Genomic DNA, 24770 nt, shown 5'->3' on the forward strand with positions numbered 1-24770 from the left:
GGCTGAGCTAGGGTTATTTTTAAGTCTGACCAACAGCCTCTCTTCCAACCCAGAGAATGCTCAAAAAGACAGGAAGACTGGCAGCCCACAACAGTGTCTCTGGCCTTTAACCTGCTCCATCACGCACAGAGTGGCCGCTGCTCCCAAGCACCTGCGTGCGATGAGCAAGGTCCCACCTCTCTGCTTCTGTTGGCTTAAACCAGACCCTCGTTATTTTAAACAGAGTTTATTGTATTTAATACATTATAAAATTTGAAAAAAATTGTAGGAAAGCAGCAGATTCAAACCAGAGCATCTCTACCAAATATTAATTCTTCTGGCCCCCTTTGAAAACAAACAAACAAACAAACAAACCAAAAAAAAAAAAAAAAACAACCAAAAAACCAACAAACCAAAACAAAAACAACAACAACAACAACAAAATAAAACCTCATTCAAAAGAAAAGTTAACCTTTCACATCTGTGAGGGCAGACAAAAAGTGTGCGACTTCTGTACAAACTACATTTAAAATTTCAGTCGACTAGCTTGCCAATGCAATGGATGGTTGTCTCCTGAACACCTGCCCATGCACCTCTAAAAAAAGGACAGACATGAACCTCCATACGCAGATAAAGTTGAGTCAAGGCGTGTACACGTTAAAAAGTGGGTGGGTGTTTGGCAATGGAAAATGTGTGAAGAGTATCTATGGTTCCCCCAATGGTAATGGCTTGTACACCGTTAAGTGGGCCCGAGAAAGGCCTAGGACACTTAATGGCCATCACAGCACCAACCTCATCTACCACTTTTTTGCTGTTGCATTTTCTACCCTTTGACGTATACATACATATATATATGTACATACATACATATACATACATATTTTATATATATATGTGTGTGTGTGTGTGTTCTTTTACACCTTGAGGTTATTCTTATTACTACTATTCCAAATGTTCCCATATGAATTCAGGTGTGGTCTCTATATTTGATATAAATGTGTCTTTTATTCAATTTTAGTTCCAGGACTTCTTTGGAGTCCAAACTGCAAATGAAATGTCCCCCCCCTTTTTTTTTTTTTTTTTTTTTTCTCTCTCTTTGCATTTTTTTGTTTGTTTTTTTTTGTTTTGTTTTTTGCATAAAGAAACATGTCCATTTTAGTCCAGAGGCTCTTGCTTTATTCGAATGACAGAGGGAGCACGAGATGTCCTTCTGAGTTCTCGTCTCAGTACGTATTCACTGAATTGGGAAGAGTCCACGCCACCTCCACATGAGCCAACAATCTCAAAACCTCTTTGTTGTAACCTCTCAAGTACCTGCAAAAAAGAGGAAAGTAAATAAACAGGCTATTTGCAGTTCAAAGATGATAAATGCTGTTTTGCTGTTTTAAATGGATACAGCTAAGGAATAAAAGCTGAGTGGGTTCCCTTGGCTTCACTAGATTGGACTGATTTCTACTGGCTTTGGCCACTGAACAATAAGAAGAAAATGAAGAAAAATGTCTTTTTTTTTTCCCGTCCTGTCAGCAAATCTAGGATTCTAGCTACAGAAACATGCCTGGAAAAATACATTCTGCACTTCACAAAATTTACACTACAATAGGGCAAATACAGGAGTCCACAGCAGACTCCAGGGGATGCTGAGCAAACAACTCAACTAAATGGTAACAATGTTACCATTTAGTTACTGCAGTCATAATTTCAGTCAAGTCACCATCATGTTTTCTAGACACTTAAAAACCAACCATGATCCCCAGCATCTGTGGTTTCGGCTACCTGTGATAAAACCTGGGACCTTTTAACTCTAATTACAGGACTAATGAGTTCTACCTATCCACCTTCTCACTTCTCTTTTCACAACCTGAGTGTCACTTCCAGTGGGAAATACAATAGCAAAAATTAAAAACCAAACCAGAACAAAAAAAACCAGGAAAACAGAAGAGTCAGGCAGGGCTCCCAGCAAGGCACAGGGATGGAGGGATGCATCCAATCCATGCCAGTTAAGGAGACCCTTCCAGGGCTTACCAGGGTCAGCTGTAGAGGCCACCAGCCCCAGAAGAATGAGCTACTGCTCCCACACCCCACAAGATGTGGCACCCTCTGTCCAGCATGACCAGACCACACTAGGGCTGTGCTGGGAGCAGGTGCCTACCAAGTCTTTCCCAGCTATTTCATGAAGTAGCAAACTGGCTTGAATGTGTGCTGGGACAGCAAGGACAAGCACAGTGGCAGAGGGCTGCTGAAGATTGGGGTGGAGGGAGAGGCAAACTGTGGTTTAAAAACACCTAAATCATGGCACGCCACATCTTTGTATGCATTGCTGCAGGTTGGAAAATGTCTTTCCAAAATATCTGAGCATGGGTAATTACACAGCAAACAAATCTCAGAAAGGAGGGGGTGGGATAAGCAACCACCAAAACATCTGTGCAATTTCTGTTTATCCTGATCTTTAGCTTATAACAACATAAGCCAGGATACCCCAGGATGCCTCAGTGCAAGCCACTGAAAAACAGCATAAGAAATTAAGTCCTGAGAAAAACTGTGATGGTAGCAAGGGGTCAGGAAACTAAATCAGCCCTGGACATATAATTTAGTCAACAGTTCACTCTCCAGGTCTTCTGTTCATCCCTGTCCAACTCCATGTTGTTATTAGGACTAGGATATACTTAATGTACCCCCAAAATGGAGACATATTGCATTATCACTGTGGGATCATTCACTCTCTTGAAGCCTGTGCATGTTTTGCCACTCCAGCTTGGGTTTTTCACATCAGTAAATACACTTGGCAGTTCTTAATTGTGTGACAAAAACATGAACATCAGGACAAGAGAGAAACTGCTAAAGGATACAACTGATTTGACAACTATCAGATGATGTGTGGCTAAATAACCCTTCCTGAAAGTCCTATCCCTTTTCAGCTGGAGTCTTGCATTTAGAGCTGCTCTAAATTTGTATGTGTCACCATGACAAAACACCTTTGATGCTCCAGCATGACAGCAAAGGCAGATAAGAGATAAAACTGTTTAAGCATAACATGGGTTAACCATATCTTCATAGGTCTAGATAAGTCTATCTAGACTCCTGTGTTAAGTGCTAGCACATCTGCAGCTAGATGAGCCTTCAGAGCATCTTGTGGTGCTTGGCTCATTCCCTCTGGGAAGGGAGCAGTGCAGAGCTTCTCTATCTGGACAGCAGGACCTGGCAGAAGGAAAAATGCCACGCTCAGCTTGCAAGGCTCTTCTGTGTGAGAACTTGTTCGTGAGTCTGTAGCATTTAGGAGGGGTATCTAAATCAAAGAGCATCAATAGTGCTAGTGACAAGTCAGATGGGAAGAAAAGCTCTCACTCCAAAGTGATGGCTGTGCAGGATGTACTAAGTAGGTAGAGACAAGTGTGTGAGGTTGGTTGCTTTTAACCAACAGATGGCAGATAAAACAGATGGTACTATAACTTATGACTTTATTATAATTCTTCCAGAAGTGACCTGCATTTGTCTCCCAGATTATTTCTTATCTACTTCTGATTTTAGATGTTGCTACATAGAATCACAGAATGCTTTGGGTTGAAAGGGACCTTAAAGATCACTTAGTTCCCTCCCATGGGCAAACAAATCTTTTACTAGACCAGGTTTCTCAAAACCCCATCCAAACTGGCCTGGAAGACTCCCAGGGATGAACTTCCTTGGGCAACTTGTGCCAGTGTCCCCCCACTCCCACAGGAAAGAATTTCTTCCCAATGTCTAATCTAAATTTCCCCTCTTCCAGTTTAAAGGCATTATGCCTATCACTACAACCCCTTGTAAAAAGTCCCTCCCCAGCTTTTCTGTAGGCACCTTCAGGTACTGGAAGGATGCTATCAGGTCTCCCCAGAGCCTTCTCTGCTCCGGGCTGAACAACCCCTACTATGCCATAACAAATTAGGAAAAACTGCTGAAAGTGAAAGGGTCTTCCCTGAGACAACAGAAAGAGATGACTCTATACATGCAATAAGCAGACATGCCTTTGTTTTCACTACCTCAGGAAGGAGGAAGACTGAGCACAGTAAAGTAAAAAAGTATACAGTGATTTATTCGAGAAGTATTCGAGGTCTTTAACAATTGCAAAAGACCTGGGTAGCACTGGAAAAATGACACACTTGTTTTTAACCATATACCTTGCCTGACAGTCTCATTGAATGGTCAAACCCCTCCTGGGATGCCCCAGTTTGAGGGGCAGCAGAGGGCACTGAGGCAAAGTCCCTTCTACAAGGGTAAGTCTACACAATAGATACCTTCCCTCTGCAGACTGCTCTCTTCTCCAGAAACACTGGATCCTGTTTCAGGAGAAAGGAGGAGGAAAGCTGGCTGTGTTCTCCCTCTGTGAAAGCGTGGCCCTTGTTTCAGAAGATGGCTAATGCTACCATGCAGCCCTCTCTTTCTCACGTTAATTTCCCCTTCTCTTCCCCCAGAATAAAAGCCCAGGGCTTCACCTTTTGCTCCTCCATTCTATTTAGTTGCAGAGCTCCTCTGGTAAATTTGAGTATCTCCACTACCTTTTTCAGGTGAAGGAACAATTCCTGATACCCTCAAACAGGCTCCCTGGGGGTGTGGTATCTTCCCTCCCTGGCTTGGGATGTCCTTGTGCTCTCTCATTAATCCAAAAAACAGTCTATAACAAACAGAGCAAGGGACTGGAAGTAGGCTTGAATGGTTGCTTTGTACTCAAATGTCAAAAATTTTTTACAAAATTTTCCTTTATACTGAGGCAAGATTTCACCTCCTAAAGCAGGTTTTTAACACTCCTGTAGTTTTCTTGACTTGGTGATGATATGTATGGATTAAGGTGGGAAAGCAGTCATGACCCCCAGAAGCAAAAAGGCTCAAAGCCTCCAGCTGATTTTGTCCATCAAAATGCTCAACTGACAGAGCAGGGGGTCAACCCACTGGTACCTGGTGGCTCTCTTCCAGAAAATGCATAGGTGGCTCCTTACCTGAACTGAGTTGAGGTGGCAGTATCCGTTCAGTGGAAATCGGATGACGTGCGTTGAGTCGTGATTCCAGCCGGCATTGACAGAATTGCACATCACGTCACCAATTTCTGGAAACACTTCTTCTATCAATGACTTATCCCCACTCAGTGTAATCCTTTCTCCAAGATCTGGGGCAACTCGCACCACCAGGCACTCACAAGACTTTGAGAAGCGGCCACTCTCCCGGTCCTGTTTCCACCTTTCCATCTCTCCTAGCATGGGCTGAAGCTGGAAATACTTTGCTTCTTCATATAACAAACTGTAGTCCTGAAAGACACATATATTACTGTGCACAATTAAGGAAGAGGCATTGCTAATGTACCACTTAATGTACATGGTTATTCAGGCTAGCACTGCTCTAGATCTGGAACCCCTCAGACATGGTTCGTAATTACTGTGTAGGAAGGTGCAATAAAATAACAATGCAAGCAAAAAATAACCCTCAGACACTTGAGACAGACTGGGTACAGCAGCACTTGGGAGAGGGGGGGGGGAGGCTATGCTTGCTCAACTCCCTCCTGCTATGGAATGATCCAGGAAAAAAAAAAAAAAAAAAAAAATTAAAAAATCTCACTTTTCCCCGTATTTTATCCCCATAGTGATGTCATAGAATAATGACCTCATTGAACAGATGGAACAGAATTCAATCAGGATTCAGAAAATTCATCACTAGGATCCATTGTGTCTTACAGCAATACTAGCAGGCATTGTAACAGGTATAAGAATGCAAATGAGGGAGCCTGCAATGGTTCTAAGTGTAAAATGATTCAGATATTTGCATAATGAATTGCACATATTACTGCATTTTTAAAATTAAGTATTTAATACCTCCCCATTTTGTACTGTTTACCCCAACAGTATTGTTTACTACATTGTCTCAAATGCCAGAGCAGAGAGAATGCATTTCTAAGCACAGCCAGTACACAAGCAATTTAGAACTGATGATCTGGAGTCTGTATCCTGCCATTTTTTAAATTATAAAAAAAAAAATCTTGTTTTTCTAGGTTAAAAGCATAAGGACATTTGGAAAATATATAGACAGAGAAAAGCAATACATGAAGACAAGGGAAGACAGAAGAACAGAATGACTACCCAGGAAGACTGCTAATGGTCAATATGGCCCTGAATTTGAGCTACAGACAGAATGCTTTATGAGAAGAGGACACCTAAATCACACTCAAAACACAACTTAGATTTAATGTGTAATAAAAAAGTCCTTGAACCTATATATTCCTGGAGGAACAAGAGCCGCTGTTCATTTTAAGCACTGATCTTCTGGACACCTTAAAGCCCAACTGGAAAGGACACCCCTTTGAACAACGCTGGTTGAGTGAACTTGCCTGGCATTACGTTTTTAATTTCAGCACAGCTACAGGATATTTATGTGTCTAAAAGGCTGTGCATATGTAACTTCTTAATATTGCATGGAAGGAAACTCTTCCTTTGGCTGTATTTCTGAGGACCTTCAGGACAAGTGCCCAGAACAGCACAAAGCCATGCTGAGGCTTCAAAAGGGATATGATGCTTATCAGCTACCTCCAAAGTCTCAGTTTTCAGGCAGGTCTACCCTTGTCACACATGGCAGAGGTAAGGATGGGTGTACAGCAGATGATTCCAAGGTTTCCACAATCTGGCTCCTGGAAACAGCCTCACAACTATTACAACCCAAACACCTGAAAACCTGTTGCAGATACATGGGATAAAAGACAGGATGGTGTGAACTGCTCTAACCCTTCCTCATCACCTCTCCCATTCGATTGAAACTGCTGTGTTTCCTGCAGTGAACTGATGGGCCAGGCAGCTATGCAGATACACATTCATTAAGTAAGGGTAAAGATCTGTTCTGATTGCAACCCTGGTCATACACACCCACATACCTACAAGCGGAGAAACACAGAGCCATCACACAGAATCTGAAGCTCTACCTCTGTAGTCTAATGTCTAATGTGGTGAACTACCCCAAATTGAACTTGTTATTAAAATGAAAAAAAGAGAAAAAAAAAAAAAAGCAGGCTCTTTAATAAAGTTTAAACAATAAATGGGAAACTATTCTTCCCTGACTTCTCTAAAATCCCAAAATTAAACTTGTAGTATGCATTCAAGAATCTGAGGGAGAACATATTCTGTGACTTAATGCTCAAATATTACCATGTATGCAGTTTATTTTGTCAATACTGTGATTCCCACACCATTCTCTGAGTTTCAGCGTGGGAGTGGAAGCTGGAGTTGCTGCAATCAGAGGGGAAGCATAAAAGCGGATAAGAGGACAAGTAATCAGCAAAGCTTACACTTGGTTCCAGACTGTAACATCCTTTCTGTCTCCATCACCTTACTGCCATGTTTTATTTCCCTAGGTCAAATGTGACGAGGTTGCTCCATTATACTATAGCCAGGAGGGGAAACTTAATTTTGATGCCACTCTAGGAAAGGATGACAGATGCCACTTTAGCAACCCCCCGCTTACTTTTGCCATGTACTTGAAATCAAGCACCATACCCTCTATGTCCTCCCCACCTAGGGCTCCATTTTGACTACATGCCAGATACTTGCTTTTCCAAGGTACATGCAAAACATCCAGGTCCTTTGAAATCTCACCTTGAAATCATCAGGAATGAGGAGTTTCGATGTCCTTAAAAAATTCAAGATATATCTGAACATCTGCCCATCTCTGTCGATGAAATAATGCTGCTTGAGACTGTCGAGGACTATGGGCTCTGTGCCATCGAAAAGCCGTCCGATTCTGGAGAGGAAACAAGAGGCGAGTGGCAGGGTCAGACCAATCCCAGGTCAGCAGCCCAGTGCTGCAAAACACCCTCTTGTGCTGACTTCCTGGAAGCAGCTCCATAGCTCTTCTTTGTAAGAAAAGAGCTGGTTTCAAACCACAATTTAAGCTGAGTGCTTTCCAGTGCTGCCTCAGAAACTTCTGAGTAGCACCACTGGGGAGGCAGAGGGGGAAGCAGATGGGGAGTGGCTTCTCGCAGGAGCCTCGCTGCCAAAATCTGTGCTTTGTGAGTTGACACCTCCTCGGTTATTTTGGACACCCTTCTTGACAGTGCCCATCAGCAGATCCCACCCCCACCTCCCCCCAAGGTGAGACAACCCCCTTGATTGAGTTCATTCTGCTTTCTGGGGGACTGCACAGTGAAACTGACTGAATTTGGAAACTGCACTCAAAAATAGGGCTTTTTTGTTGTTCTTCTTTGCTTATTTCTTTGTTTTTAAACCTAGAACATTGTTTTGATTGCCATTTACTGCAACCAACACTTGGACAGGCACACCTGAGAGGGCAGCACATTGTGGGAAGGTGCAGCTGGGGATACAAGGCTCAAAACATTTCAAGGTGAGGTATTAATTTCACAGTAAAAATTAACTGTTTGTGGCAGGTATCAATGAGCACACTCTACAATAATCAGGAAAACCGCCTGACCACCAGAATCACGCAGCTACCTAGAGAGCCTCTGCTTGCCAAGAGTTTTTGCAACATCAACTGCTAGGCACACACACATTTTCTAGACATGTGCCCCACAAACCTGCTTTCCTTAGAGCAGTAGGAAGGGCTGAAAATTCCAAACAAAACCTCACCAGAGCAACACAAAATACATGCTGCGTCTCTGCATTTGCAAAATGTTCCTGAGTCACTGGCAGTTTCCCAAAGAAATCACCAGGAGAGACTGGTAGGTTGTTTGATTTTGTGTGCTTGTTTATACAGCCACATGTGTAATGTGGAAACACTTTCTCATTCTTTCCAATGCTGGCATCTCCAGAGCTGTAAACAAAATGGTCTCTAAATAGCTCACTTGTGATACATCACACGAACACTCCTCGTGAAGCACAACCAATGGTTTTGGACGTGACTTCAGACACTTGCTGCTACATTTCCTGATATTCCGCAGATTTTGTGTTTTCACTATTTAAATGAAAATGCTAACTGGCGTATTTTTTTTCCCAGTATAAGCAACCTGGTTTGGGAATCAGTCATGCAGAATTACAGAATGGTTTGGGTTGGAAGGGAACTTAAAGATCATCTTACTCCAACCCCTTTGACATGGGCAGGGACACTTCCCACTGGACCAGGTTGCCCCAAGCTCCATTCAGCCTGGCCTTGAACACTTCCAGGGAGAGAGCTGCCACAGCATCCCTGGACAACCTCTTCCAGTGTCTCACCAGCCTCACAGCAAAGTATGTCTTCATAACATCTAATATGAATCTATCCTCTTCCAGCTTAAAACCACTACCTCTTGTCTTATCACTACATACCCTTGTAAAAAGTCCCTCCCTGGCTTTCCTGCAGCCCCACTAGGTACTGGAAGGCTGCTATACAGCCTCCCAGGAGCCTTTCCTTCTTCAGATTGAACAGTTACAACTCTCTCAGCTTGCCTTCACAGGAAAGGTACTCCAGCCCTCTGACCATCTTTGTGACTCTTCTCTGGACTTGCTCCAACACCTCCATGTTTTTCCTATGTTGGTGACTCCAGACCTGGACACAGCACTCCAGGTGGGGTCTCACAGGAGCAGAGCAGAGGGGGAGAATCACCTCCCTCGACCTGCTGGCTCTGATTCTTTTGATGCAGCCCAGGATATGGTTTGGCCTTCTGAGCTGAAACCACAAGCTGGCGGCTCATGTTGAGCTTCTCATCAACAAACACCCCCCAGTCCTTCTCTTCAGGGCTGTGCTCAATCCATTCTCTGCCCAGCCTGCATTTGTGCTTGGGATTGCCCCAGCCCATGTGCAAGACCTTGCACTTGGCCTTTTTGAACTTCATGAGGCTGGCATGGGCCCACTCCTCAAGCCTGTCAGGGTCCTTCTGGATGGCATCCCTTTCCTCAGGCACTGGCAGCAGGTTATTAAACATCTGCAGGTTACTAAAGAGCATAGAGTACTATCACTGGACATCAGCATGGAGTCAGGGGACTGATTGCTACTTAAGTTCCCTGACTATGCTCAGTTTGTGGCCTAAGTAAGGATACAAGTCTGTCTTTTCACAAGAGGGATACAGCAAGCAAAACAAGCAGTGACAGCACAGTGGTTTTGTTACAGAAGTGAAGAAACAATGGCTCCCCACCACCAGCAGCAGAAAAACCAAACAAAAACTCGGGGATGATCAGCCCTCCTGGCTGCATGAAGCATCCTAACTTCTGTCCATCAACCAGAAGAAGGGGATCTCCATGAAAGGTTCAAGAGGCAAAAGATGGATTCCCCCAAGGAGGGGGAGGATGGCAAGGCTTGCAGTCAAAAATGTCCTTTGAAAATGGCATGAGCAACCCAAGTGGAGTTTGGAGTGATGTCTGTGCCCACAGCAGGGACATCAGTAGTACATTCACTAGTAAGTTGTAAGCAGAATAATAGTCTCATCAAGTCATTCTCTCCAGCTGGGAGAGCTGAAGACCAGAAAAGAAATAAAATCCCATTAATCTCCCGTGGCCACTGAAAATTCTCTAGGAAATGCCTGAATTAGTTTGAGTGGCGTGAAATCTGTAACATAAGGACTTAAACATGTTTTGCAGAATGATCAGGTGCAAAATATTTTTTTCTCAAAGCCATTCCTTACAATAATTCAAGCTTTCTTCTTCAGATACTTGTTACTGCCTGCCCTGCTGCTCAAAATTTAAGCTGTGATGGGCCATACAATACAGATTCTTGTTCACTACGTGGATGAGCACCATTTATGTTTAATATGGTAGCATTCAATATTTCTAATTAATTTTTCCCTATACTCAAGCATGTTGTCTTGCAAACTATGAAGGAGTTCACACACAAAACACACCTATCTGGCCAAGTCAGTCATTACTGAAATGTATAACAGTAATTGGTTTCTGCAGCGTTTTCCTAGTTCTAAATTACTACTATAATTACATATTTTAAACCTCTAGGCTTTTTGTCTTCATTTTAGTAATTGTTTAGGAGAAAAACAAGATAATATCAGAGGATGGAGCCTTCTGACAAAACCATAATGCTGACAAGAGCACACAACCATCTGGAGTGCTACCTGGGACCAGAAAGATGCGGTCTGGAAGAATTAAGTGAAAGAAGTGCCTTAGTGCACTGCTGAGTTCAGCAGCAATAACACCCCAGGAACTGTAAAGTCCCAATCCCTCTCTCTTCCCCTCAGTTTTCAGGACCACTTTGCAAGGCACAGCTTCACTTTCACATGTTAAAACAGCTTTGAAGCTGTAGACACCACACAGAGAGACTTCTATAAACAAAAGTAAAGCCTTTCCTTTTCAGATGGAAAAATATGGACTTCAACTTCCTGCAAATGGCCTCCAGGGAAAGACTTGAGATAGTATGGGACCTAAATCTGGTGGTGTGGTCCTTTTCCTAAGCTGCATTTGCTACACCCATCAGGAGAGCAGACTGGGTCATGCCAGGATGTAGGGGAAGACCAACACCTTCACCCTCCAGCCTCCCTCTGTACTCTCTGGTTCCTGGAGGCACAGCAGCAAGCTCTCTGCCATGCCCCACTTGACAGCTTCTCTATACAATAATATTTCAGTACCCTCCCTCTCTGTCACCCGTAGTTCTGCTGCTCCTCCTGTTTGGGCTCACATTGCAATTATAAATACTTAAGGGGCATCAGTTTTGCTGGCATCACAGGGGATTGTTAAGGTAAATTTATTATAATTTCATTTTGCAAGAAAACCTGAAAGGTATTTTTACCTATATCCTTCTTGACAGCATTGGCTGATGATTGGCAAAGACATGTATTTTTTAAAAATAATTTTAAAAAGACAAATATGAAACAGCTGAGTGGATTTCCAAATAGGAAAGTGCTTTGAAGGGGGCTTGCAAAATAAGCTGATAATTATATGCAGAATTAGTCAAATATCAAGGGTAAAGGATAAAGAACTGTAGTCCATTTACAAGAAAATGTACTTCTGAAATATTTAATTAAAACTAGCAGGCTGGAATTTTTTGTATATCAGGAAAATTAATGTCCCATGGGTTGAAAGTGCGACCTCCAATGGGTAATAATTAATGTCTATGGCTTTAAGTATCATATTCCACTGTCAGAAAGCAAATGCTTCAAGGGTTGAAAAATATAACCAGTGGAAAACTCAGCTGCCATCAGAGAATTTGGTTTTACTTTAAGGACACAAAACAGATACAGCCACAAGCCCAGTTTTAGTGGGGAGAAAACAACTGGATACGGAAAAGATCAATGTTTTACTTCCATAAAAGCCTATAGGGAACCTTCTCCCCATAGACCAGCACTCCCATAGCAGCCTTTTTAGACCAGAAAGCTGACATGGGAAGATGACATTGCTTACAGGATTTTTTAAATTCTTCAGAAACAAGTTCTGTTTGTCAGGTATAAAAATACAGTCAGTCTGCAGCAAAACTGTACACACAGTGTGCTTATAACCTTTGCTATCAGTGTATAAATATTTACATATATTATTATACACATAAAGAGGAAGACTTCCCTTTATTATATTCTGCCTCAGTTGAGAATTCAGAAAAGCAGAAATAATTACAAACAAGATGGCAAATATTAATTAAATAAGTCAACTACTGCACAACTTAACCCTAAGAGAAATGACACAGCTTAGTGGACAGAGCCAAAATTCTCCTCCTTTTTAATCAAAGGGATACAAGGAACATGGAAAAGCAGCAAGCCTTGGTGTCTGCAAGCATGCATAATACTGCATTACTTTCAGTCTAAGGCATAAATAAACCTAATATATTTTTTTTTCTGAGAAAACACAGATGCTATATTATTGAATATATGCAGTATAATATTTCTCATAATTATCAGAGGACAAAACCCCAAATCTGAAAATTCTTTTGCAATAAACTGTTTTCAAGAGTTCCAAGCTGTCAGCTTTCCCTGCTCCCTGTCTCTTTCACAGAATAACAAAAAGAGAAGAAAACTGCTGTTTAATAACTTTGCAGGGAGAGCTGCACAGCAGGAGGAGCACTGGTGATGCCCTGGCACATCAGGGCAAGACACTGCCTGGGACTCCACTGAGGTCAGATATTCAGTGGCTGGCAAAGAGCAAAGCATTCATGCAAACACATCCCTCTCCCTCCAATAATGACTTACAACATGGCAAGGAAAAAGTATTTCAGTTGAACTCTTACTCACCTGATTGGAGCCACTGTGGCAAAGTGAGTAGGGGTTTGGTACTTAAAAGGGTAAGTGAATGCAAGATTTACTATCACCTCATTATATTTATGTGGCTAATGGGAATGCTTATTTAACACTCTGGGGTGTGCAGACAGTGAGCTGGAATAGGTTTTTACTTTTTTCTCTGTGACTTTTCAGTCTGCGTTGTCCTTATTAATTTCTTTTAATTTTCTTTTACTAAGTGCTCAAAGGCAATTTGCGTAAGAGCCCATTATAAATTAGATCTGTTTAATGGTGTGCTCATCTCATGGCTATTTAATTTTACTCCTCGTATGTCTAAATTACATAATTTTGCACTGTCCCCTAGAAGCTAGTACATTTGGAAAGGGATCCATGCCAAGAAGAAATGCTATCCTGTCCGAGCAGAAAATTTTTTTTTCAGAGGCCCACTTTAATGGTAATAATCTCCTGCTCTTTTTTCAATACTTCATGCCACTTGGGTCCATAGTGACTGAATACCTAGCAACCTTTATAACTCTGCATAACAAAAGTTGGCTCATAAACATGATATAACAGAATACATTTGCAATTTTCAGGAAAATATATTATGAAAACCGCATTTTAACCAAATACTCTGTTGTAATCTCTTGCTCTCAGTGCTATTATAATTTGTTCTTATCTCTTCCTCCTTACATTTAATTTAAGGTTTCATGTCCGTGAGTCTCAGGAATTCTTTGGCACAGACAGTTCCTACATTATCAGAAGAAGCATGAATACAATAGTTATAAAGCAAAGGTAACAGGGGAAAGATTTATTAAAACCTAAAATCTCATTAAACCTTCTACAGAAAAGGTATTTATATAGGAGTCAAAATGACAGAGCAGAAAGGAAGTATGGGAGGAGGTATTAAAACACCAGTTCTTATGAGAGTTCAAAGAAAATGTTACCTGGCATTTTAAAGAACAGATAAATTCCAGACACTGAGTAGAAGGATGTCAACCCTTTGTGGAAATATTTGCTGAAGATTAAAGAACTGAATCATTTACATGGAGATCATTTCAAACATCTAAAATTGTTATTTGACCACAGAAGCCAAAGAAAAGATAAGGGCAAGCTCAAAGGGCTAATGAAACATTTAGAAGAAATTGAGATAGACAAGAAATGGTAAATAGACTTAAACGTGGAGTAAAGCATGCGAGGAACAAATGGGAAGGGTCTGGAATGAGTGAGGTGCTATTGTCAGTGAATGCATCAGAGGAGAGAAGAAAAAAAAAAAAAAAGCAGCATGGTATTTGCTATAACCTGCCTGATCAGAGGCCGCACCAGAAGCAGAGATGAAAGCAAATCAGACATGTTACAAAATTAACTAATAGCCATTGGATCTCAGGCACATGGACAAACTGACACATTAACTGGAGAAGAATAAATTGCACAACGTGTAGTCATGTTGCAAGAATGCCATTTGCACGAGAATAAAATATAGCTTTCTATGGCACAGATGAGTGTGGATATGGAGACACATGACAAAATGCCATCTGAACAGGAGAGGGTGTGTGGGTCACAAGAAACATTGGGGTGAACTAAAAAATGGATGGCTAAAGCTCCAGAAGTCAACAGCAACATCCTAATCTCTGTTTGCCTGAAAACACATGTTTTACAAGAAAAGTCAAGGCCTGTATTTGCCTGCTAAATGGGTCATCTAACAACCCAGGAGATTCACCCCAGAAGTAATAATTACACTACAGGAACTCCCCTGATGTACATAATATACAGGTGAGCAGCCTTATGGTGGGTGCTGAATGCCCAACAATAGAAGGCCAAAAAATGAAGGCTCTGTCACGGCCTTCTCCGGGCATGTTCAAATGCCCATTCCCAAACTCAGGACCATCATTCACCCAGACCAAAACGCCACTTGGAGAAATGCTGACTATTTAGAAAATAAATAAATAAATAGTTGGGATGGGATGTTAAGAGGAGGTGACTCATAGAAAGAAAACGATCTATGTGGGCAGATGGAAACCATCTCTCACATCGCAGGATGGCAGCCAGGGTGAGGCCAGAGGAGCACTACCCCTGGACTGCAGATGATGGGCCAGGGAGTTTCTGTTTACCATATACCTTCTCTCTCTGCTCTGGTATACCAAAGAGATACAGACAGATAAGAGGAACAGGCTGCAACCCAAATCTCCATCTTTTCACACAAGGCTGGGCAGGTTAAGTCTTTTAAAAGCAATTTCAATACTGTGGCTGCCAAACCTCCTGAACCTCAAGGTTGCATTATAGGCTTCAGATGTGGCTGGGAGAGGTTTGTCCTCTGCTCTACAGCTGTTTCCTAACCCCAAACCAAGGTCCTCACCTCGACAATCTCCCTCATTTTTCGGCACAGTGAGGTTCCTCTATCTGCAAGACACTGCAGTTGGTGGCACTCCCCAAGACATCCTACCTATCCCTAACACAGTTTTGCTTGTCTCCAGTTACCAAGTTCTCCCTTAAGCCCTTTTGCTACCATACAGACCTGTCACAAGAAAACTTAAGCCTTGTAATCTCAAAAAAGGGTGTTCCCTCAGCCAAACCACTACATAAAGTGGTATCACAACCCTTCTTTTCCTCTAGGACCCTGAGACACCTCTCCAAACAGCTGCTGCTGATGGAGCCTGACCCAGCACACATCCCAAGCCAGGAGAACTGGAGCAGAGGCCAAGGCTGCAGATACCTGCTGTGAGATACCTGCTGTATTTTGCTTCAGATATTTGTCAGGACCTTAAAAACTTTTTAGTTTTCCAGTGCCTATCAAAACCACTTTTCCTAAAATCATTTAAACCAATGAAATATTAAAACAATTATTCATGCAAATATGTTTTCCATCTCTGCTTTTTGTAACCAACTTTTCTTGGCAATGATAACATTTCACTGAAAAAATTAACAAATATTCTCTTTGCTTGCCAAGATAATTTTACTAAGCTGGAATCCGATTTCACTGAGGTATGTTATTTATGTTTTATCTTGAGGGAAGCTGCCTATTAAGTTAGTAGCAACCGTGTCCTTTTGCTTATGATACGGTTATTACCAAGTTATCAGAAGTACCTTTAAGTTATTAGGGTGCAATGGCAAATTAAGTACTTTGCGTCATAATTAGCTAATAACTTTTGAATTATATTTTAATCATGTTTAAGATGGTCAGGTTTGCTGTGAGTACGGATAATGGAGGACAGGAGCAAAACTGGAGCGTTTATCATGCAATACCAAAAGCCAGAAAGTAGCTAAACTGGGGAAAGCACAACATCCCAAAGGCCATGATAATCTATATATTCAGAAGACTGAACCCTTTTGCAGGCAGCAATGTAATAAAGTAGAACTTGTGTCTTGGGATCATGTTTAAGTAAAAAGGAAAAATGTATTCGCTCCAAACCACTCTCCTTCAATTCTGACAATTTTTTCTTAAAAAGACATGGTAGCAACCCATCTTTAAAGTCTTATCTGTAAATGCAGATTCCACAGAGAGAACACTGGTAAAAGGCACCTTTAAAAAAAGGTACAGGAGCCATTCCCCTTTCAAAAATCTGGCAACTGAAAAAAAAGCCCAAAAACCAAAACACCAAAACAACAACAAAAACAACCAACAACAAAACCTTCCCACAATGGGAAAATTCTTTGATGTATTCCTCTCTACATCAAATTTGCCCCTCAGCTTTCATGAATTTCATTCAAACCACTATTAGCTCTCAGTATTTCCTCTGTACCCTCAAGAAGGCTCAGCATCAAAATTTCATGTACATATCACCAGAAAGCAGGAAACACTCAGATTCTCCATGAAATCCCTTACAAAACTATCAGCAAAAGGAGGTCCACCCAACTGATGGATGTCCCAGTTGAGAACATATATGCACTGTCTAAGAAGCGTTGTAGTATCTCTAACTCTGCCCCTTTCCAGAATGTTGTTTTGGGAATCAGGCATTGCACTACTTACACCTGGAGCCTGTGCCCCTGAGAACAACAACCACTGCAATGCAACCGTTAACAAATTAAGCTTTCCAAGATCTTCACAACTTTGGCTACTTAGCCAGAAATCCTGTCTATGTTGTTTTGTTACCCGGTGCTTCCTCTAAGAGAAAGGACAACACATTTCCACAGACAGAATGAGAACACACTTGCCCTTCCACTTTGCAAGAGTTGCACAAACTCCTTCCACACTGCAGCTCATGACGGCAAGAGATGGTACAGGCAACTTCTGTGTGCTGTACTAATGATCCTACAGACACTTCAAGAGAGAAAGAGGGGCCAGTTCTACTATAAGGCCTAAGAAAAAGCTTCTCACTAATGAATAAAATTCAAAGAGAGAAAGTGCTTCTAAAACCTTAAGCTGTTACCTACACAGAGACTATCCCCACAGAAAACACCATCCTCCAGACCCCAGAATGGAATAAAGTATTCCTAAACATCCTTGCTCCTCTGTTTTCAATAAACACTGGTGAAAGTCACCTGCAAAGTCTGTAACATCCTTCTCAAGTGCAGTTCATGCAGAGGACAATTTGATAGTGGTAGCTGGTGCAGCAGCAGCCCATAAAACAGGTTTCAGCCCTGCTGCTGAACTTGGTCTTGGACTGTCACAAAACAAATTTGCCAAGGAAGGTTGAAAGGATGTTCAGCTTGCCTTTCTAAAGCTCTACAATAACAGACAAAGAAAAAAACTTACAAATTTAAAGAGCATTTTTAAGGTAGTCAAAACAAGTTTCTCCAGTTCAGATGTGTCAAATATTAGAGATGCTCCTGCAACTTTAATTTTCAAACTTGTCTCTGGACTTTTGACTTGGTCTTTAATGATCCGTTGTCATCCTATTGCATCCCTCAATCCAGGCAGCACACAACCTGGGTAGAAGCCAGTGTTGCAGAGCGTAGCAGACTTGCCTGTGGGTGCTCTGATTCGTCTGTTGGAGGAGTAGGAGATGGTATAATGCATGAGGAGGGGGTTCATAGACTCATAGAATGGTTTGGATTGGAAAGGAATTTACAGAGTTACACTTCCCACTGGACAAGGTTGCTCCAAGCTCCATCCAGCCTGGCCTTGAACACTTCCAGGGAGGGGGCAGCCACCACTTCCCTGGGCAACCTCTTCCAGTGTCTCACCAGCCTCACAAGCAAAGAATGTCCTCATAACATCTAATCTTAATCTATCCTCTTCCATCTTAAAACCACTACCTCTTGTCTTATCACTACAAACCCTTGTTAAAGGTCCCTCCCCACCTTTCCTGCAGCCCCATTAGATACTGGAAGGCTGCTATACAGCCTCCCAGGAGCCTTTCCTTCTTCAGATTGAACAGTCACAACTCTCTCAGCTTGCCTTCACAGAAAAGGTACTCCAGCCCTCTGAGCATGTTTGTGACTCTTCTCTGGACTTGCTCCAACACCTTCATGTTTTTCCTATGTTGGTGACTCCAGACCCGGACACAGCACTCCAGGTGGGGTCTCACAGGAGCAGAGCAGAGGGGGAGAATCACCTCCCTCGACCTGCTGGCTGTGATTCTTTTGATGCAGCCCAGGATATGGTTTGGCTTTTCTGTGCTGCAAGTGCCCACTGCCAGCTCATGTTGAGTTGCAGGAAGGGAACATTGGTAGGGCTGGGAGGGGGGTGTGCGTGTGTGCTCTGAAGAAATGAACTCTGTCCAAGTGTGTGTCAGATTTCCTACACAACACTACCACTAAGCATGCCTGCCTTATTTTTTTTACCTCCTTCAAGTGAAGCAAGAAGGTACTAAAGAATGGTGCAAAGAAAGCATGCAAGAATGACTCTTCAAATAATACATAGAAAATACAGCTCCAGGACACATGTTGAACTAAGGAGGAACAGGAGATGCTGATGACCTGTTTATTAACTAAGCACCATGTTTCTCTGTGCACAGCAGGCAATCTAATATTGGAGACGGTATTCCTCCATGTAGACCACAAAACCCAACAAACTAGGGTTGCTCTGGCTGCTCTAATAATGTCATTTTTCTGTAAAGCTGACTTTAATTGCAACGAAGAAGCTGCAAGGCCACTTCTCTCAAACAGGTGTTTTGCTTTACTTAGCTCACCTACTCAGATTCCTCCACCTAAACCAAAAATTGTACTTCCAGACTAACATCCCAGATCATAAACTCTTTGAGAAAGGCAGTGCAGATAGCATGAGAGCATATACAGTAGAGGCAACACAGATGTGGGTGCTTTGAGCACAGATTTTAATATGAGAAAGAGAGCACCATACACTGCTTTTGATGAACCCTAACTTATACACGTGACGATCACATTGCTGTGATTCCTTGTGTAGACACATACATGTGCCTACATAGAGAGACGTGTTTATACCCATATAACTCATACCCATACATTTACATGTTTAACTGCTTCCATGCTAGAGGTTGAAATGATTTAAGCATTTCAGTAAGTAGGAAAATTACACCATTAACCAAATCAGTCCATACAAAACCTGTGAACTAATCAGTTAAGAGGACAGGAAAGTCCACCTAAAATAGCTTAGGCAGTGTCTCTGAGCAATAAATAATGCTTAATGCAAAGGTTAGAAATGCCAAAGCCACACCTGCACATTCTGCTGGTGGTGGGGTGATAAAAAACACACAGATAACATTATTTCCATTGGCAAACTTTAAATATACAAAACAGTGGCTTTATTGTTTATTAAATTAGATGCTGTCATGGTGTAATCATCCCTGCAGCCATACCAAACCCAAGAGTATCTAAGATGTATTTCTCTGGAGGATGTAGAGAGAAAAGAAAGGAAGAAAGCTGAGATACAGTGTAGAAGCAATACAGCCCCATGAAAAGAGACAGAAGGAATGATTACTCCACATACGTGAAAACAGACACTATAATTGCAGCCACTGAAATCCTCAAAAATATCACATGACAAAACTGTTACATCACGGCACCTTTGATGCATGACAGCCAGGATGTGATTGAGCTGCCTAAACACAGCTGTCTGGTGCCACTTGAGATGCTGCAGGGCACCTCTGGGGACTCCCAAAGGGCTGGGGGGGGTGGCACAGGGACACTACTGTAGACCTGTGTGTGCCTGGAGCAGTCCCAGGAGTGCAGGCAGGAACCTTCAGGCATGGGCAATAGCTGCTCATGTTAATGCAAAAATACCCCCCCACACACAAAATGACCAGAAACTGGCAGTACTGAAATTCGTATATTAAACACAGCGCAACACTATTATTCATTCATATTTTCATCTTAATCTTCTTTTTTTTCATCTCCATACTCATTTCAAGACAAAAAACATCTTCATTAAATAAAAAAGCAACAAATTTGTGTGATACAAAATTGTAAGCAACAGTTTGCACTGTTCCTCAAATGTGTAGGAATCTGTTGTTTTTTTTTTTAACCAAAGCACTATTTTACTCTGCAATTCAGCATAGCCTCACACAGAGGAGCTGCCTTCTTAGCTTCTTCCCAAGATGCAGCTTGACCAGGGAAATTACAGAAGAGAGCCACTGGAAGTTGCATGGTCCCCTAAGTGTGTTAGGATCCCCATTTCCTAAATGCAGACAGTGAGCCCCAAGTATTTTAGCAAGGTTTTGTTGAAGCAAGATGACTCCTGTATCAAGCTACAGCCAATGGAACAGGATGCAGACACCTATGGGGGGCAGCTCAGCCCTGCACACCATGACTATTTCATTATTTCATTCACTTTGAAACCTGTCTCTAAAAAGATAGAATCAAATAGGACTTTACTTGTATTTTTTAAAAAAAGCAAGACAAAAAAAAAGCCACTGCCTAAGGGTCTTTTCCCCAGACATTAATACCACTACACCGATCTGGTACCAACAGATGCAGTTGCATCTTGCACTAGATAGACTGGAACTGAAAAAGAACTGATAAGCTACCAAAACAGTTGAGGATGCCAAAAATTGAGAATGACTCCCCTACCAACCAGAAGAAGAAAAAAAAAAGACAACAATTTAGTGATAGAAATCCTAAACTTCAAGACTTGGGTTTTTTGTTTTGGTTTGGTTTTTTTGAGAATAATGCAAGTTCCAATATCAGCATTTTCAGGATCAGAAAACTATTTTTAAAAGTTCTCTTCCACTCTGTGCTTGCTGAAAATAAGACATGTTACAACAACCTTGCATGACTCTTTCTACTTAATTCTGATATGCTTTGCTCTGTATCTGAATGCAAAAAAAAAAAAAAAAAAAAAAAAATCTAGCTGAAATCCAGTGTTTGGCATGTTTCTGATTTTTTTCTACTGCATCACCACAAGGCATGGATATAATTGTTTTCTACAATCTTTACAGAAGATCTACAGAACCACATTATTGAAAAGCGTGGAAGACAAAAACGAGTTTGGAGTAATCAAGAGCTGCACTGTTTCATCAAAACTCTCCACCCTCACCTCTCCAGAAGGTACTGGTGCTACAGTAAACAGTCTGATTTTCCATCACCTTCCCAAAAAAACCTACTTTTTGTGAGTTTAGTACCAGGCAGCAGCCAATTAGCATAATGAAAGCAAGGAGTCTGGAGAAAGACAGTGTCTTAAAAGAACCTACTCTGACTATGAAGCCCCACTATCAAAATGTGTTCCCCCCTGGGGGAAACCTACAGTGCAGTCCTCAGCCACTCACTTTTGCACAGCTCTTCTTGCCTCAGAAGGGAAGACTGCAAGATGCTTACAAAGCAAACAAACAAAGAAAACCAAAACCAGCCAACCAAAAACCACAGGAGGCAAAATGGACCCAGGTGCCCAGCTGTGAAGTGGAAGACAGAACCTGCTGCTGAGCACCAGCTTCATGATGGGTTTTAACAAGATGGAGAAGGCACCTGAGGTCAGGTTGAGCTCTGCTGTATTACAGCTGATATAGCAGCAATCCAGTCAATAGGAAAGGAGCAAGAGGACTGAGATTTGCTTACAGCCTCCCCTGTCAGATCCTACTGATCTGACAGCAGGGCCCCCAGCCCTACTGCACCTGTAAGCCACGCTCCATCCCAGCACCCAGCAACCCAGGTAGCCAAGAAGACCAATGGCATCCTGGCCTGTATCAGGAACAGCGTGGCCAGCAGGTCCAAGGAAGTGATTCTGCCCCTGTACTCAGCGCTGGTGAGGCCACACCTCGAGTACTGTGTCCAGTTCTGGGCCCCTCAGTTTAGGAAGGATATCGAGGTCCTGGAGCAGGTCCAAAGGAGGGCAGCTAGGCTGGTGAAAGGACTCGAGCACAGATCCTATGAGGAGAGGCTGAGGGAGCTGGGGCTGTTCAGCCTGGAGAAGAGGAGGCTCAGAGGAGACCTCATCACTCTCTACAACTCCCTGAAAGGAGGGGGTAGCCAGGTGGGGGTTGGTCTCTTTTCCCAGGCAACTCTCAGCAAGACAAGAGGGCATGGTCTTAGGTTGTGCCGGGGGAGGTTTAGGTTGGACATTAGAAAGAATTTCTTTACTGAGAGGGTGATCAAGCATTGGAATGGGCTGCCCCGGGAAGTAGTGGATTCTCCATCCCTGGAGATATTTAAAAAGAGACTAAATGTGGCACTCAGTGCCATAGTCTAGTAACTGCAGCAGTAGTGGATCAAGGGTTGGACTTGTTGATCTCTGAGGTCCCTTCCAATCCAGCCAATTCTATGATTCTATAACCCACGCAGGGCTCGGGCCGCAGCGGGCAGCGGCAACGCAAGCACACGAGTGATCTTTGCCGCCTCAAATTGTCACCAGCCAATACTTACCTGCTTTGATGTCTAAAGACCTCTGGCAGGGATATGCCCCATGGATTTACAGTGCTGGAAGGAAGGAGTCTGCCACATCTACAGTGTTAATATAAAGGGAGTTAGTGATGGCTTTGCAGAGATCGGTGTTGACTAAGACAGGAGTCTCACAACAGACTGTCAAAAAGAAGGGGTGCTTCTCCACTATGCTTCAAGGGTTGGTTGAAAATCATGGAAAATCCTGTTAAACAATACTGAGAGGTATAGAAACAGCGATTGTATGGCTGCAGATGCCAGCTCGGGCTTCTTTGCGGGATCAGAGTAAGGCAAGACACGTTTGTTCCTTGGGACACAGGCAAAATTAAATTTCACACCTAATTTCAGGAGCCCATCGCTGGTTTATTATTTATTACTACCGGACACTCAAGAAAAAGAAGGGGCTTCATCTCAGTCTCTGAAGCAGAGAAAACTGACAGGAACACGTTCCTGCTGGCCGAAACATATGGAGGGACTCCTTACCAGGGGAATGGCTCTCCCCTCACCCTCCCAGGTCACTGCCCTGCCAGGCTGCCCTGAGTGTTTTGTTACTACGGCAGAATAATATTGGGACAGCAGTGAGGAAAATAAGCTCTCTGTGCTATGATGATGTGCCCTTGTTTCATGTGTACACTTAGTCAGCAACGTGCTACAACAAACTTGACCTTTATCGGGACAAGATTTACACAAACCCTGTTTCTTGGGGGTATCTCACCCCATTTATTTTGTTCTGTTTGCAGCCTCTGCAATTTCCAACTGATAAAGCTTTCATCAACCCTTCCCAGTGGAAGCTTCCTGCAAAGAAAAATATTCAATCTGCAAGGCCAAGGAACATAGTCCTTTCTGGGGTTCTTCTTAGCAACAGAAATGGACCTTGGAAGAAACATTCCCAGAGCATCCCCATCAGGAGCAGCCCAGCACACCCTGTCAGACCTTATGCAGGCTTGGGGACAGTTTTGGAGAACAACCCAACTTTTTTTTTTTTTTCTTTAAATGAGAACTGCTCTACTAGCTTTCTGCGTTTTGTATAGTACAGAAGCCTATTTTATGTTCTTCCTCAATGCTTTGTGTTTATCATGACTTCAGGACTTCACTAAAGAGAAGGAAGAAGGACTTACATCTCTGATTTAGCTACTCAGCATTTTAAAAATTATATAAAGGAAATAAAATGATGCATGTGGAGGCTAAACACAATTGAAAGTCACAGTCACACCAGCAATTTCTGCTTTCAAACCAATGCTTTGTGCCTTGTAATAATACCAGACGAGCAGCAACTTCCAATAGTGTCCTTTTCACCCTTTCTACCAAAGAGAGAAGTATGGAATGTACTAGATTAGGGCTTTTATTTCTACTTCTGAAGTGAGGAATTAAACGCTCACCTGGAACCTGCCCTCTGTGGTCCAGGGAGCACCATCCATTCAGTTTTGGAGAGTGACTCCATCCATCCAAAGCAGAAGTGGAAAAGTGCAATTGTAACTCTGCTGATGAGTTTATCTGGGTTAGCTGCTAAGGAAGAAAAGGCCAGTGTGAAAGGAATGGCCCAAGGCTTAGCTTTATGAGAAAACAGTATTAGAAACTGGGAAAATGAGAATGCCTGATAAAAAGTGGAGCCTCCAAATACAATTTAACTACAGAAAAACAGCAGTTTTCCTCCTCTCCCTTTCCCATGAGTTGGGTCTTCCATGAAGGAAACGCAAACAGGTCCCTGACATCATTTCCCCAACTTACATCTTCTTGAATAATTTTTACTACCACTTCCTTACTGGTGTACCTCCTTTGCACCAAAAAGATGGACACTGTCACAGGCTTTCCTCTGCAGCAGCATGCTGGAGCCAAGGTGACTCCCTACGGAGTTACTGCAGCAGGGCTGGAAACTACTGTAAGCAGGGGTATGGCACAACATCTTTCTCAGATTTTGGAAGGCCAGAGGGAAGATTAACATTCAGGGAGGTTTATTCCCAAGTGAAGCCAGTAAAGCAAAATTAAACCTTTG

The 24770-nt window shown here is 42.5% G+C and overlaps 1 protein-coding gene across 4 annotated transcripts in view; it reads right to left on the bottom strand.

Moving 5' to 3' along the window:
- Positions 1-210: 210 nt before the first annotated feature.
- Positions 211-24770, bottom strand: part of KCTD1 (potassium channel tetramerization domain containing 1) — a 103766-nt gene continuing 79206 nt past the window's right edge. For 3 of the 4 annotated variants that reach the window (XM_071737393.1, XM_071737391.1, XM_071737392.1), the window contains exons 3-5: positions 7578-7722; positions 4944-5249; positions 211-1293 (exon numbers count right to left, since the gene is read on the bottom strand). In XM_071737393.1, the coding sequence (XP_071593494.1) occupies positions 1135-1293; positions 4944-5249; positions 7578-7722 (610 nt within the window). In that variant the 3' untranslated portion in view covers positions 211-1134. Of the gene's footprint in view, positions 1294-4943; positions 5250-7130; positions 7212-7577; positions 7723-24770 lie in introns of those variants that run through there. The other variant, XR_011724518.1, reaches the window with a different exon arrangement.

The sequence above is a fragment of the Heliangelus exortis genome, chromosome 2, assembly GCF_036169615.1.
Source record: "Heliangelus exortis chromosome 2, bHelExo1.hap1, whole genome shotgun sequence".
NCBI classification, from domain to species: Eukaryota; Metazoa; Chordata; class Aves; order Apodiformes; family Trochilidae; genus Heliangelus; species Heliangelus exortis.